Source organism: Aptenodytes patagonicus, unplaced genomic scaffold, assembly GCF_965638725.1.
Source record: "Aptenodytes patagonicus unplaced genomic scaffold, bAptPat1.pri.cur scaffold_81, whole genome shotgun sequence".
Taxonomy (NCBI): Eukaryota; Metazoa; Chordata; class Aves; order Sphenisciformes; family Spheniscidae; genus Aptenodytes; species Aptenodytes patagonicus.
Genome location: NW_027472029.1, coordinates 188,557 through 203,043, shown reverse-complemented (window position 1 = coordinate 203,043; position 14,487 = coordinate 188,557). Strand labels below are relative to the sequence as shown.

At 43.4% G+C, this 14,487-nt stretch overlaps 1 protein-coding gene across 2 annotated transcripts; it reads right to left on the bottom strand.

Annotated features, from left to right (window-relative positions):
• Positions 1-8,303: 8,303 nt before the first annotated feature.
• DPY30 (dpy-30 histone methyltransferase complex regulatory subunit) lies at positions 8,304-14,252 on the bottom strand. 2 transcript variants are annotated; one of them, XM_076363705.1, is made up of 6 exons: positions 14,140-14,252; positions 13,723-13,825; positions 13,556-13,627; positions 13,424-13,471; positions 11,944-12,086; positions 8,304-8,598 (listed from the first exon to the last, which is right to left on the bottom strand). In XM_076363705.1, exons 3-6 carry the CDS (start codon positions 13,589-13,591, stop codon positions 8,526-8,528), a joined length of 300 nt encoding a protein of 99 aa, XP_076219820.1. In that variant the 5' UTR covers positions 13,592-13,627; positions 13,723-13,825; positions 14,140-14,252; the 3' UTR covers positions 8,304-8,525. The 2 variants fall into 2 exon arrangements, with proteins under 2 accessions (XP_076219820.1, XP_076219819.1); XM_076363704.1 differs by lacking the exon at positions 13,723-13,825 and having other exon boundaries at positions 14,140-14,202.
• Between the last annotated feature and the right edge of the window lie 235 nt (positions 14,253-14,487).

Sequence of the window (14,487 nt, the reverse complement as noted above, 5' to 3'; positions counted from 1 at the left end):
CGGGCCCCGCGGGCGGAGGCGGCGCTGCCGGCGGCGCCTCCGGGCGGGCGGGCGGGCGGCGAGCGGGAGGGGGGCGCGCGGAGGCGGCGGGCGGGGCGGCGCGGGCCGGGAGCGCGGCGCCGGGCTCGGCCGCCGGCGGTCGCCCCGCGGCGGGGGGCGCGGAGGGGGGGAGCGGGGACAAAGCCCGAGGCCGCCGCCGCCAACTCCGCGCTGGCAGGTGGGGGGGCGCGAAGGGAAGGAGGCCGCGGCAGCAACTGGGTTTGGCCCAGCTCGGCTCCCGTGGACTAGGGGCCGCACAGGCGCCGCTCCCCCATTGGGCACGAAAGCAAAAGCCTCGCCGCCATTGGTCGCCTTCCGTCGCCGTTCCCGCCCACCGCTTTGACAAGCCCGGAATGGAGGGGCGCCGCCTCGTGGGGGAGGGGGAGGGGAGAAGGCGGGGTTCGGCGGGAGAGTCCCCCTCGGATTGGCCGGCCGCGTTGCCGTGGCGATCGCTTCTGGCCTCGCTGATTGGCGGGGCTGTGTCTCCGTGGTGGAAGGGAAGATTACGAGCGCAGGTCAGATGAGGGGAGGCCGGTCCGGGGGGCGGGGGGCGAGCGGGGGCCGAGGGGGAGCTCCGCCCCGCGCCCCCCCCCAGCCCCCTCCCCGGGTCGCGGGGGGCGGTGGCGGTTACCCTCACGCGGCGTCGCCGATGGGGGCGCGCGGCCGACGGGCCCCTTCCGCCTCGGCGGGTCAGGGTGCGGCCCGGGGGGGAGGAAGCGCGGCCGGCTGCGGGAGCCCCCCCCTCCGGCGCGGCATGGCGGGCCCCTGCCTCACAGGCCGGGGCAGGAGGTGAGGGCGGGCGGTGTTCTCGGGAGCGAAGCGGCGCTTTCTGGTGCCTGGGGTTGCCCCCTTGCCGTGAGGAGAACACAGTGCAGCCTCCGGTGCCTCCTCTGCTTCACCCATCCCCGGTACGGGCTGTGGGAGCAGTTGGGATTTTGAGGGCTCGAGGGACAGAGCATCGTTTCCCAAAGGCAGCGGTTTCGGGCTGAGAGAACAGGGAGTTTGCGGGGCTGACGCTCCTTGTTTCTGAGCTGGCATGGTTCCTTTCCTACGCCTCCCTGCCCGTACCGTTGCGTCTTGGGTACCGTGGCGTGCAGCGAGGGCTGTGGGAGTACATTTGTGTAGAAGTCTCCAGTTCTTCTCGGCTTAATCCTTCCCCACCTCTGTAATTTTTTTTTTATTAGCTCGGTGAATGGACTGCTGCCATGGAGACATCAAACATAGCTCAAAATAGCTAATAAGACAGAACTGGAAAGGGGAGTATTTTGGCCAGTACAAAAGGGGGGAAGGGAAAAAGCAATTTTAGCCACTGACGTATGAGATGCAACCAGGAGAGGGGGAAGCCACAACAGGAGAGATGAGGGGCTGCAGCCATTAAGTTATTAAGGCCGACTGATGCTTTGTGATGTGGAAAATGTATGGGCCAGGTCAGGAAACACATTCTCCTCTTCTCCCTTATGTCATTTTATTCTTCGAAGAGTCCGCCAGGCAATTATAATTGCATGCAAAATACAGAGCTTTTGTTGTTTTTTTTTTAAATAGTAAAACAAAGGAAACGGGGAGCACAAAGGTATTGTTTGCATTATGTCTTGAAGATCAAAAAGGCTTGTGCTGCAGAGAAATGGCTGATGTTGTTTTTATCAGTGAGGATCCTCCTCTGCACCCATCACACTGGCCTCCCAGTGCAGGTGAGGGGCAATAAGGACTGGATTCTCTAATTAATAGTATTTGTAATAGGTTGTCGTGAGGAAATGGGGCCTGACTATCCCAGCAAATGTCTAACGTTTTAGGTAGCCTTCACTGCTCTATCTATCCTTACAGTATTCTGTGGTTATTTTACAAATAGTGTGTTGAAAAAGGTTAATGTGGATTATAACTGCTGCCTAGACTGGAATAACTATCTTTCCTGACTGCTTTAACATAAAATGATATTGGCAGTTGTGATTCCCATTTATAACTCTCAAATCTTTTATGTAAACTTCAGTACTGGGAATAGTTTCTGAACTGACTACTAATCCCTCAATAGAGTTAACTAAATGCAGCAGAGGATAAATTTTACTCCATGGGGAAAAATAAATGTTGTGATTATATACTTACAAAAGAGGTCATGCCAGCATATAGTTCAAGTTTTTGATGCACCATTGTCCCACAATCCACCAAGAACAGTTACAGGAGACTGCTGGGAAGAACATCTTAGGGGAACTGGAGGTTAAAATAATTTTTAATTATCTGGTATTCCTTTCTACCATTTAGAGGAAGAGCTTTCATGTCCTCTAAGCACTTCCCCTCCACTGAAAATAAAATATAAGACCTTCCAAGTGGTAATCTAGATGGTTTAATGAGTAAAAACATTTTATAAGTATTTTCTTCTGGGTTTACTGCCATTCTTTATGTAGTGGTTTTTTCCTCTTCAGCTTGCCTTTTAAAATTTCTTAAATATGTTTCTTTTTTTGTTGTTGTTGCTGCGTACCTCTTGGGCTGGATCCCTTTTCTCCTTGTGCTTCCTTTTTAAGTTTCCTTCTCCCTTAACCTTTCTTTCCTTGTGTGTAGTTTTTTCTCACCTAGATTAGGATGAAGTTTTTACTTTATGTAATGTGAACATAGTATCCGTATAGATGCAGAGGAACAACTGCAGCTCAGTGTTAGCAGGTCATAGAAAGCACAGGCTTTTTTGCTAATGCTTAGATTGTGGCATGTGCCACAAACACCGTGGCAGCCTGTTTTCTGGTGAATCTCTGTCCTTCTCTGTTATCCACTAGCACTCTCAATCCAGAGCCCAGTGAAGCTGGAGGACATCCTTCTCACTTTCTGCCTGTTGCTGCCAAAACTTGTCATCCATAGTACGACAGGAGGAATTTCTGCTGTTTCCACTGGCAAGGGTGACAGTAGGATTTTTTTTCTTTGTTCCCTATCACAGGTGGACATAATACCACTGAGCAGCGTTTAGTGATTTGTGGGTTCCTCTTTTTAAACTTATAACTATCACCTCTTGATCATCAATTGTTTCTTTGTTTAAGGGCTGGTGACGCGCTCCCTCAGTACCACATAACGTAAATGCAAGAGGCAGAAACAGAAAAACAGGCAGCTGTTCATTTAAACAGAAGATGGCCATGCTGGCCTTCCTGGTGCTCAGGACATGGAGGTATGGAAGTGTTATAGCCACAGGCCGAGAACCTGGGCTCAGCTTCCAGTGAATGCTGTGAAGCATGGGTTAAGTTGGGAGATCCTCCTGCTTTGTAATTCTTCTGAGCACTGTTTGTACAGGGAGAAGTAACAGGCGCGCTCACCTGTTCAGAGCTATTTCAGTCATTTTTCCCTGAGGTGCAGGGGAGGGTTGACACAATGCAAGGACAATCCCCCAGGTCGGCATACCCTTGAAGCACAGACCACTGCTACACATATATGTCTGCTGGCAGTTTGTTCCTTACCTGGAAGAAAAGCATGAAGGCAGATTGTGGCAAGAGTGACTTGCCGGTTAGTGTGCCCTTAGCATGCAGGGTTTTCCTTGAGTAACATCCTGTGCCTGGCTTGGGTGGCACATGTCTTCAGCTGGTCCAGCTTTCAAGGTCTGTTTCTTTCTTGGTTTTTGCTCTCATTGTCCTCTTGCATGTGGTTTATTTTACCTTCTTTCCTTCAAGCTTTTCACATTGTCCACTTCCTGTCTCCTCCCTTCTCAGGAAGCTGTTCACTGCCACTGTTACTCTATTCTCTTTACAAACTGTCATTCTCTGTCTGAGGAACCTGCTGTTCCTAGCAGTCCTTCCTTCTACTGTTAAAAGCAGCCCCCCCCAAACTTCATAGTCCTCACAAAGGAAGTATCTCCACTTCCTGTATAACGTAGTAGCATCTGAGATAATATCAGTGGGTAATTATCCATCTTGTAAATACCTCAATGTACACCAGAGAAAAAAGAAGGCCATATCCTCTCTAGGAGATACTTCTCAACCATCCAGCAGCCCTTTATCAATTTAGCCTCCTCTCGGAAAACTGGTTTATTATGCACAATTGCAAAGCAAACTTTGAGAAGAGAGAGAAAAGCACGTTGGGAAGAAGAACATGACACATTCCTTGTCAGTGTTGCACTAGCACTGCTGTAAACTGCCCTGTAGTTATTCACACAGCATTTGCATTTTAAGTCCTCACTTAAAACTGTATTTGAATAGCGAACGTGAGCAGAAGCGGTGCTGATACTTTTTTAATCATGGTAAAATGCTTCTTTCTGTAACAGCAGGCATTCTGTACCTCTGTGGTCTAGGCTATGTAGTCACTCTTAAAATAAATTCTGACTATGAAATAGAATAGGGGACACAAGCTAAGGATTGGCTAAGAATAATTTGTTACATAATTAGTACAATGATAAGAATAAATCAAAACCTGTATTCTGTCAAGCATGGTAGGCATAGGGATTCTTCTCATGTGTTTCCTTTCCAACCTACTGGTTTCAACTGCTTGTATTTTTTAGAATTTTTCAGATTTTTCATTTGTTTGAAAGCCGCTTTTATTTCTAGAAAGTCTGATGGTGAGAGAGGAGTTCTTTTGATCAGACTGCATTTACAATAGTGACAGCACTTCAGAAAATAAAATGGATAGCTCAAAGACCTGTACTGATTTTGGAGAAAGTCCTTGCTAAATCGGAGATGCAAAAAAAAGATCTGGCAAGTCAAACTGTATTTTTTAGGTGGTAACAGGCTTCAGAATATGAGGATGTAGAACCCTTTCATCAGAATTGCTTTTAGTGAGAAATCCTTTCTTCTGTCATTGTCCCCTTCAAGGTAAAAGTGTTCTGGGTGGAAGCATTTAAAAAGGCAGACTTCAAAGTACTGCATATGAGTCATATATAATTCTTTCACAGTTACTGAATACTAACTTCTGGATATTGTATCTAAAATAGTAGTTTTGAAAGTTGTGCTGTGGTGTTGACCAGGTATTCCATTTTATTTTCTGCTTCATTTTACTGCCCTTTGGAGCATATACTGACTCAGTTACCTAGGGTAGTGTGGAGAAAATTGAAGAATAATTGTTCAAGAATCAAGAGATAATGGCTATCAGCTACTTAACAGTGGCCTGTCGTACATCTAAAGTTGCCGTTTTCATTTATTTCTTCAAGCTTTTATTCTACATCTATTAATAACTTGTGGCCCCTTACATCTATTCTCCATTTTATTGATGAGTTTCTCATTTTTATAAATGTAAAATCACTTGGTTTTTAATTTGTACTTCAAAATTAAATTCATTTATCTTGAAGCCCTCAGAACTGGTGTTTCCTATGGAAAAATAGTACTTCTTTCTTTCTGGATTAAATTGGGATAGCAAGCATCTGTCAAGTCTCTTCACAGAATTTTCATTGTTTTGTAGGGGGAGAGTTTAAAACAAGTAAATGCTTTGAAAATTTGGACTTTATCATTACGTCCTTAACTTTGAGAACTGGATTATTCAGATATGATCTGATTATTCAGATAGTAACTTGCTATCTTCTTCCCGTTACAGAGTATTCTCTATGCAGCAGATCCTAATTGGTGAAGCCAATTTAACAAGTAAAGAAGTATGGTTGCACTTTTCTTGTTGACTTGTCATACCCTTGCAAGAATCACTAAAATTTATTTCTTAGAGCTGGTGAGTTCACTGCTGCTAGCAACATTTCAACTTATTTTCTTGGAGGGAGCTGCCCAGAAAAGCTGCTGTAGTAAATCTTCTAACATCATCACCTTGTGAACATGGCTTTTTCATTCTCTTGAACTAGCCTAGATGGGAGGACAACAGCAGGTGACTCCATGTACCAAACGGTGGCACCAACAGCTGAGTAGGTGGCACGCTGCTGGCAAGGACAGCTCACCTTAAGACTGGTACTCATACTTTGAGATTCTGGGTTGATGCAAGAGCTGTCAGAAACCCAGCGTGTTTACAAGCTTTTGTGCAGCTGCTTGGAGAGTGTTACTGTAAGCTGAGAAATCTGATTGTATTCTGAATTCAGGCATGGTGATATATTACAGGAAAATTGCTCTGTCTAGGGAAGATTAATAGTTAGGCTGCTTCTTTTTGTATGGTCTTGCACAAATTCTCAACATAGAAATTGGGGATCAGCACAGATTTTTTTTTTTTTCCCCCACGTGTAATAATTCTTACAATCTTACGATGTTGTCACCTATGGATGAAACCTTGGAATGCCGCTTTAGCAATAAAAATAGCAGTACTAAGTCTTTATGGTGTCTCCTTGTCTTCACTTAAATGTTATTATTCATTCCAGAAAGTCAAAACACTGTTGTTAAAATCCTTTCAGTCTCTTTTTTAAGAATCAGTGTTTGATGGAGACTGCGTTCACCACAATGCAATAGAATTAGTAATCTCATTCCACAATTTCTGTATGTTTTCCAAAATAGAGCTTTTTAGGCTTGGTTTTGGGTTTGCAGCTTTATTTCAATTTCTTTTGTTCCCCAATCTTACTGCTCTTGGACTACACTAATTCAATGTTTCCCTCTTAGCACACTAAGAAATGTGTAAAATATTGAGGGCCTTCTTACTAGGAGTAACAGCCAGATCTCATTTCAGCCTCTGCAAGTTAGCAGACAATTGAAGAGTTTTTTTCCTCTGAAGGATCTATCTTCTGGCCACTCTTACACCCGTGTATTTAAGCTATTAAAGAAGAAAAGCTATGTTAAATCAAGTTGAAACAAAGGAATCTTCAGATTACCATAGGAAAGTAATCTGCATGTCAGAGAACTAAGGGAAAATATTATTTGTGCAGTGGGCCACCTAATATACTGCAAATACAGCGTATATCTTTAAGTCATCACAGGAACAAGTCAAATGAGAATCCTAAGTCTCTTTTTTTGTGAATTTATGCATAAATACAAAAAAAAATTATGCCACCTTTAATGTCACACAGAAAAAACCTCCAACCCTTGCAGCAAAGGATTTAATTTACAAGATTTTAACTGCTTGCTATGTTAAAGCAATTAGCTAAGAAACACAGAATGGAGATGGGAATGGCAAGATGGCAATATTGAAGTTTATTTGAATAAAAATACAGGATTTTGATTAATTGAGCAACTGTTGGAAGCCAAGTTTACCATTTCTGTGACTGTCAAACAAATTATGGTCATTCTCCTGGTCTATTAAAAACTGGGCTATGCTTAATCTGGATTCCAATATCCACTGCTAGTGAACAACATTGATTATGCCCCTTGTTACAAGTTTCAGAAAACAAAAATAGGAATTCTGAGGGCTGTGTCTAGTCCCTGTACCCATTGCCAATAACCTAGCGAGCCAGTTCTCCAGCTACAATATTCACATTTTCAGAGCTTTGCTAGTATTTTTTCACAATGCGTTGTTTACTGTCTTAATTCTAGCTTTTTCTTCTGATCCCCGGTCTTCTGTTGTAGCTTCTTATATTGTACTCCGAGGTCTGTGGCCTTTACCCCTACTGAGATTACAGGAAGAATAAACAAGGGGTCAGAAAAAGATGTTAAGGATGGGAAAAACAAACAAAAAAAAAGACGTGTTAGTAAACCCAAGGGGAAAAAAAAATCAGAATACTTGGTATTTTACTGGGTAAATTAGGATTGTCTTGGACATTAAGAAAAGGTTCTTCAATGAGAGGGCGGTCAGTCACTGGAACAGACTCCCCAGGGAAGTGGTCACGGCACCAAGCCTGTCAGAGTTCAAGGAGCATCTGGATGATGCTCTTAGTCATATGGTTTAGTTTTAGGTAGTCCTGCGAGGAGCAGGGAGTTAGACTCGATGATCCTTATGGGTCCCTTCCAACTTGAGATACTCTACGATTCTATCTTTGACAAGAGAAAATGCTCCAACTAGGGGTAGCAGTACAGAGAATTGAATTACAGAACCTTTTTAAGTCCCTTCAAACTTTATTCTGTGTTTCAGTTAAATCCAGCACACGAGTCACAGGAGATCAATGACAAATGCCGAACAGCACACCTCATTAATGTAAATGTCTGAAATGTTGGACACTGTCTTCAGGTGATCTGTTCAGCTGCTGAATCTAATTGTTTGTTTTAACTAAACCCATTTCCTGGTGTTCTGAAGCAAGTTCTCTCTACTTAATTAATACTTCTCAAAATAAATTCTAACTGCTGTTAATTTGTTTGCTTTCTGTTTAGGCATGTTGCCTGTGGAGGGTGCTACATAAAATCAAATTAAGTTATATACATTATCACCCATGTGATTCCCATAATAAATTGTTCCCCTTTGTTGCATGCGTTCAGGTGTTGTAGCCCCATGGAATTACTCAGACTATCATCCAGCAGTGCAGTTTCAGTACTTTATTTTGAAAGTCTCTTAATAGCTAGTTTAAAACAAGTGAACAAATTAAATGTAAAGTGTTCTTTATTAAATAACTGAAAAGATAAAGCAAATTATGTGATTAAGAAAGACAACATCATGGTTCCAAAGGATTTTTACAGCAGAAAACAGATTGCGGCAAATGAGCATTTCAGTCTAGCAGCCAAATTGTCCTCATTTTTATGGAGTTAATTTCGGTCCTCAAACTGTGACTTGTTTTTTAAAAGATACGCTGCTAGAAATTCAATGGGATTTGGCGGTCTGTAAAGAAAAAAGTAAATCAAAAGCAATTATTTTTTATTGTATGAAATTAGGTAGCTGAAGAACTAATCACCTTCCCTTAAAGGCAACATAACTCCTCCCAAACACTTATAAGCATTGATTTAGGGATGACCAACTACTTAGAGTTACCCTGTAAATTTCCAGTTTATATCTGATGAGAAAGTTCTTAATAAGGAATCTCAGTCACCGTTGGCTCAATGTTACTAAATTGCTAGAACAGTTACATACCTAGAACTAGGGTATAGTCTGTAAGCGTAAATACTGCATGTACGTCATTGGAAGTTACATGCATTTGGCTGTTTATTTAACTCATGCTATATAAAGTAAAAGTTAATCTGTCAGTGCTTTCTTGCTTCATTTTCTTCAAATGGTTATTGTGTAGCTTTGTGCATTAGAGCTGTTTTCATGGTTTCTGTCAACTGAAATGAACACAACAAAAACTTCAGGTTTGAGAAGTGCTGTAACTTGCAAGTAGTCAATAATAAACACTTTTGATCACTGGCCTTATTCCATAAGGTTTTTTTAAAAAGCTCCTCCAGCTACAGTGCGTGAATCCTGCTAATCTGGATTCTGTCCGCAGAATAAATGACAAACTTACTTATTCCACACTGGGTCAGACCAAAGGTCCGGCAGTGAGCAAATACGCCTATAAAGAGCATAAAAAAAAAAGGGAAGAAGTGCGCAGAGATACTTCTCTGGACCATCCTTTTGGCTTCCAAGCACGTACCAGCTTTCTGACCTAGCACCTTTAGTAGTCCTGGGGGAATTCCTCTACAACTTTGACCAGTTGCCCCTTGAGCCCAAATAAAATGTGAATGTCCTCAACCTGAGGCAAAAAATTATATAGCTGAATTATGTGACCTGTGAAGGATCACCTCCTTTTGTTCATTATGAATTTGGTACCTGCTTCGCTTAATTTGATTACTGTATCAGAAGAGATAGCAAACAATCCATCCCAATTCATCTTCTCTGTGCTATTTGTGATTTAACAGATTCCTAATATATTCTCTCACAGAAGTCTCTTTTCTAGGTATCATCTATTCAGTCACTCCGTATACAGATGGCATTCCATACTTCCGACCACCTTGTCACTCCTCTTACTTTTCCACATTCTACCGGAATACAGGGGAATTCGAATTACACACGATATTAAAAATACAAGAACATTATAAATTTAACTAGTGACATTATGCTTGTTTTTACCCCTTCAATTTCTAAGTCCTACCATTCAGAATTTATTTTTGATCGAGCAATGCACTGACGTACACATTTAACAGTTTAGAGATATTTTTTCACAAGGGTAATTGTCAACTCAGAATCTTATCATTTTGTCACTAGCATTAGGGTATTTATTACCCTCCTAGGTGCATAATTTTCTCTTTATTTGTATTCAGTCTTTCACTTTTTGTCATAGCTTCAATTTTTCATAGCAGTCTTCCATAGTTTCACATTGAGTTTATGACGTTCCTGTGCAATTATTTACAATCGATCAACTTAAAAAAAAAAAAACAGAAAACAAGACACAAAAAAAACCCCAACCTATTCTGTAAAACTCAGTATCATTAACAAATTTTGTCAGCCACTTCTTCAAATTGCTATAAATGATCCTTTCCAGAATTCTAGTATTGAGCTCATTTCACCATGAAAATTCACCATTTACTTCTTCTCTGTCTCATGTCTTGCAGTCAGTTCCTCGTCCATATAAAGGCTTTTCCTTTAATCCCACAGCAACTAACTCTCTTTAAAAGCTTTTATTGAATGACTGTGCCAGAAACCTTTTGGAAATTTAAACAGGCTGTATCATCTGGATTCCTGTTTACGTGTGCTCACTGACTCCATCAGTGAACTCCAAAAGACTTACAAGACCTGACAACAGTGGTGTTGACTCCTCCCAAATACGTCATTTATCCATATGCTCACTATCCTGGATGGTAATTTCTACTGAATTCCAGGCACAGTCATCAGATGTACTGGGCTGTTCCCTGCACATCTCTATATTCCTTAGAAAAAGAAATTAGCATCCATTAGTTACTTTCCAGTTCAATTTTAAGCAGAAGATTATACAGCAGAGCTGGTAGTTCAGCTTTTTCACCCCTGAGGTTTTATTATGCTCAACTGAATAGCCCATTTGACCTTGGCGGTTTGATACTGTTAGGTTTTCTTCCTATATGTTCCCCAACCTCTTCTATCCATGTTCCAGTTTCACTCCTGTGATGAGTCCCCATACAGAACAGCTCCTTCCGTAGTGAAGAAAGATTTAAAAAAAAAAAAAAAACAAACCAAACCACGTTTGTCTGTAACACAAGTATCCAGACTGTAAGTGTGGGGTATCCACCTCAGGCCGTGTTTTACATTCAGTCTGCAGCAGAACTCCCACAGACGTCAACTGAAGATCTGCACACTGCTCAGGTGTACATACGGGGTGTTACCTTCCTAGATGCTCTTTTGCCTAATTAGCTGTCTGTACAATGCAGTTCAAATTCACAGCTCCTTTTGAGGTTAAGACACTGTTGATGGTTGTTCTGGCTGTAGGTACCGTGATGCGATTATGGTCAGCCGTACCAGCTTTTGATAATGTTATTTTGGCAAAACTGAGAAATGGCTACATGCACCATGACTCACCAATAGTTCAGATACACGAAAAGGCTAGAAATTAATTCGGGTAAGATGAACAACTGTTTGCTATTATTGAAGAATACCCTTCTACATTGACTGATAAGAGATTTGGGACACCTTCACAGCATAATCTTTACTCAAAGGATAAACTATCAGTTTGCTTCTTATTGCATTGACAGTGCAGGGTCAGCCTCACCCTTTAGAAAGTGTTTCAATCTCCAACACTAGAAAGTGTTGGTAATCTCCAATCTGCAACATCTCTCACATGCAACATCCGATGCATGTGAGGCCCGATTTGTCTGTCTTTCTATTAGATGGCAAGCAGAACTCTCTGTAATTCCACACTACAAAAATCTTCTTCAAAACTAGAACAACTTCTCGCCTTGCTTCTATAAGGTGAATTTATGTGATAAAATTAATAAAAAAATAAATTTTTCCCCCCAAAACCTTTGCAGTAGCATACCTCATTGGGAGATCACAAATTCAGTTAATTATTCTTATCACGCCATATGCACCTAAGTGAGGAACACGTCCTGCATGGTCAATCGTAGTAATTCATAGGTTCATAAACCTGTTGTAATGACTTTCTTACAACTAGCAAACTAGCAAAACCATGTCTGGTGTGCGAGGTCTGAAAAGGTGACACACCACCCAAGTTTGAGACCTACTTTTTTTCCTAAGAACCAAAGGAATGTGGAAGTACCTTACCTCTCTTTTGCAAGAACAGCAAGTCCCTGTAGCAAGATAGGTACGACTGTCTGATCCAAGTAGGCACGTGTGGGTAACGACTGAAGATCCACCTTCTGCTTTGATGTTTTCTCTGCATTTATTTTCTCATTTTCTACTATCCTCTGAAGTGTGTGGGAGGGGAAAAAGTGAATTAACATTGGTAATAGCAGCCACATCTACTTTGAAGTGTGAGTGCAAACAAAGTACCCATCTCTCTGCAATTCACTGGCAATAACTTCTTTACATCTTTTAAGAAAATTTAAGTGCGTATTTTCCCCTACAAAAACCTAATCCAGAGGAGCCTTCTGTTAAATTCCTATGCTTTGGGGAAACAATGTTAGGAAGTCATAAGTTTTCTAAAACAGAAGACACCCAATCTCTATCATTTTTATTTCTGCTTTTGCATTCGCAGATTTAAATTCTACAGCACTGAGACAGGAACGACTACTAACAGTAGTGGTCTCAATTAAATGGTTCCTGTATGCATGCACTTCTTACACAAAATGCCAAAAGCACAAGAAATTCAGGTGAAGTCTGACAAAGGGGACTCTGTTAAAATCAAGCACTTTGAGACCACGATCTATTAAACTATAGATGAACACTTTAAAGAAAACATATGCAAAATGCTTCCAGGTGCCTTTTGGTCAAAAAATGCTGAATCATCTTACACCATTACCCGTAGTTAAAAAAGGATACCCTACCACTGCCAGTAAACCAAACGTATTCAACGCAACATACACGAATCTACCAATACAGGACTAACGTATCCAGTGTGTTACGGTTCTGTAGCGGAAGGTGAGCATACAGAGAAGCAGTGATCAGGGAGACGAGTCGCAAAGGACGTTTAAGAAAAGTTTCTGCAAAAGCTCAGCATGCAGTAGGAGCTTATAATGGAGGGAGACTGAAGGCATTTCTTTAATAAGGAATAGTAAATAAATGTCATATTCCAACCCACGCTGTTACCAACAGCGGAGAGAATGGATTGCATCTACTCTTTCTCAGCATAAGTAATTAAAGATAGCGTGGATTATTCCAATCCAATATTTCTATTGACAAGAATATGAAAAGAACCCCTCCCTTTGACACTTCTACAGAAATGCCATCAACTCCTCCTATTCCCCTCTCTGTAATAAAAGTCTGGCTGGCTTTTTGAGGCATAATATATTATATGTAACATGACAGTGATAGAATAGACAGCGATCGTAGGATACTTCCAAAAAACCCCACCTCCTTAAAAGGTTCATTATTTACTTCGGCACCCTTTAGTATAATGGAAGCAACACAACAGAAAATACATTAACAGCCAGTTATGCAAGGGGTTGGTATCTGTTGGTTCGGTTTCCATCTGTCTTTCTCGGGAACATCACATTTGCTGAAGTTAGACTCAAGATTCAACATTTTTCCCCTTGATGAGGAATGTGACTTCCACTGTACTTTACAGCAACAAAATCTTTGTTACCTCTACATTTTCAGTGAGACCGTATTCAGCATGGGGATTTTCTGGAACCTGTAAAATAACACATGGTCAGCAAAGTGAAAACGCTCTTTTTATGCATGTAGCGTTATGCACATAAAACATTTCTTGCAATACCTGTGGCTGTCCCTCCATAATCTGTTCTGCCTCCATGACTTGAAAAGTGGAATTTGCTGGACGTACAGTAATCTTGGAAAACAATAACAAAATTGGTCAGCAGGCTGAGGTGAAGACCAGCGTCAGTCGGCTGAGACGGCATCACTTGGTTACTAAGGCACAATTACCGGAGAGCAAACGGAGGTGCTCTGTGCTCCCCCCCCGCCAAACTCGTCCACGTTTTTCCCGCACACAGAACTGAGAAGTGTCTTAAGGTTGGCGTTACGCCCGCTGAAGAAAACGGCACCGGGATTAGAAAATACGGCATTCGTCATTTACAACAAGAGCCCCCAGCGACGGCCCGCTCCCCTGCCCGGCCGGGAGCGCCCGCGGAAAGGCGGAGGAGAGCCTTCCTTTCCTTCCCTGCCCCGCACGCCTGCCCGCCGCGCCGCGTTACAGCGCCAGTGCCCCGGGACCCCCAGCCGGCGGGGCCGGGCTGGGACCCCGCCGCACCGCGGGCCATGTGCGGGCGCCGGCGGGGGGCGGCCCCGCCTACCCCCCAACCGCCCCGCGGGGACGAGGCGACCCCCCCGCGCCGCTCTCACCCGCCGGCGGGTCCGGGGCTCGGCGGGGCGGGAGACCGACGCTGTGGCGGGGCAGCGACAGGCTCTCCGCAGCGACCGGAGCCGCGAGCGATGTCGTAAATTGTTTTGACGTAAGTGAAACGGTCGCGCTGCCGCCGCCGACCCCCGGCGGACTGCGCCTGCGCAGGGTGGGGCCCCGCCCATCCCTAGGAGCCGGCCTGAGGGGAGGGGGAAAACAGGTGGGAAGTTCGAGCGGCCGGCGAATGATGTCATCCCTGGGCGGGGCCTTCTCCCTCCACAGCCGCCTCCCCATTGGCGGGTGGGCGCGTGGAGGCGGTTCGCTGGGCGGTGCGGGTCGCGCGGCGGTTC

Coding starts and splice junctions, on each gene's coding strand:
- DPY30 (XM_076363705.1), bottom strand. CDS start 13,591: ATGGAGGCAGAACAGATTATGGAGGGACAGCCACAG. Junction 13,472..13,555: donor TTATGGAGGGACAGCCACAG/GTATTGCAAGAA, acceptor GTTATTTTACAG/GTTCCAGAAAATCCCCATGC. Junction 8,599..11,943: donor GCTGTTCTTGCAAAAGAGAG/GTAAGGTACTTC, acceptor TTTTCTTTACAG/ACCGCCAAATCCCATTGAAT.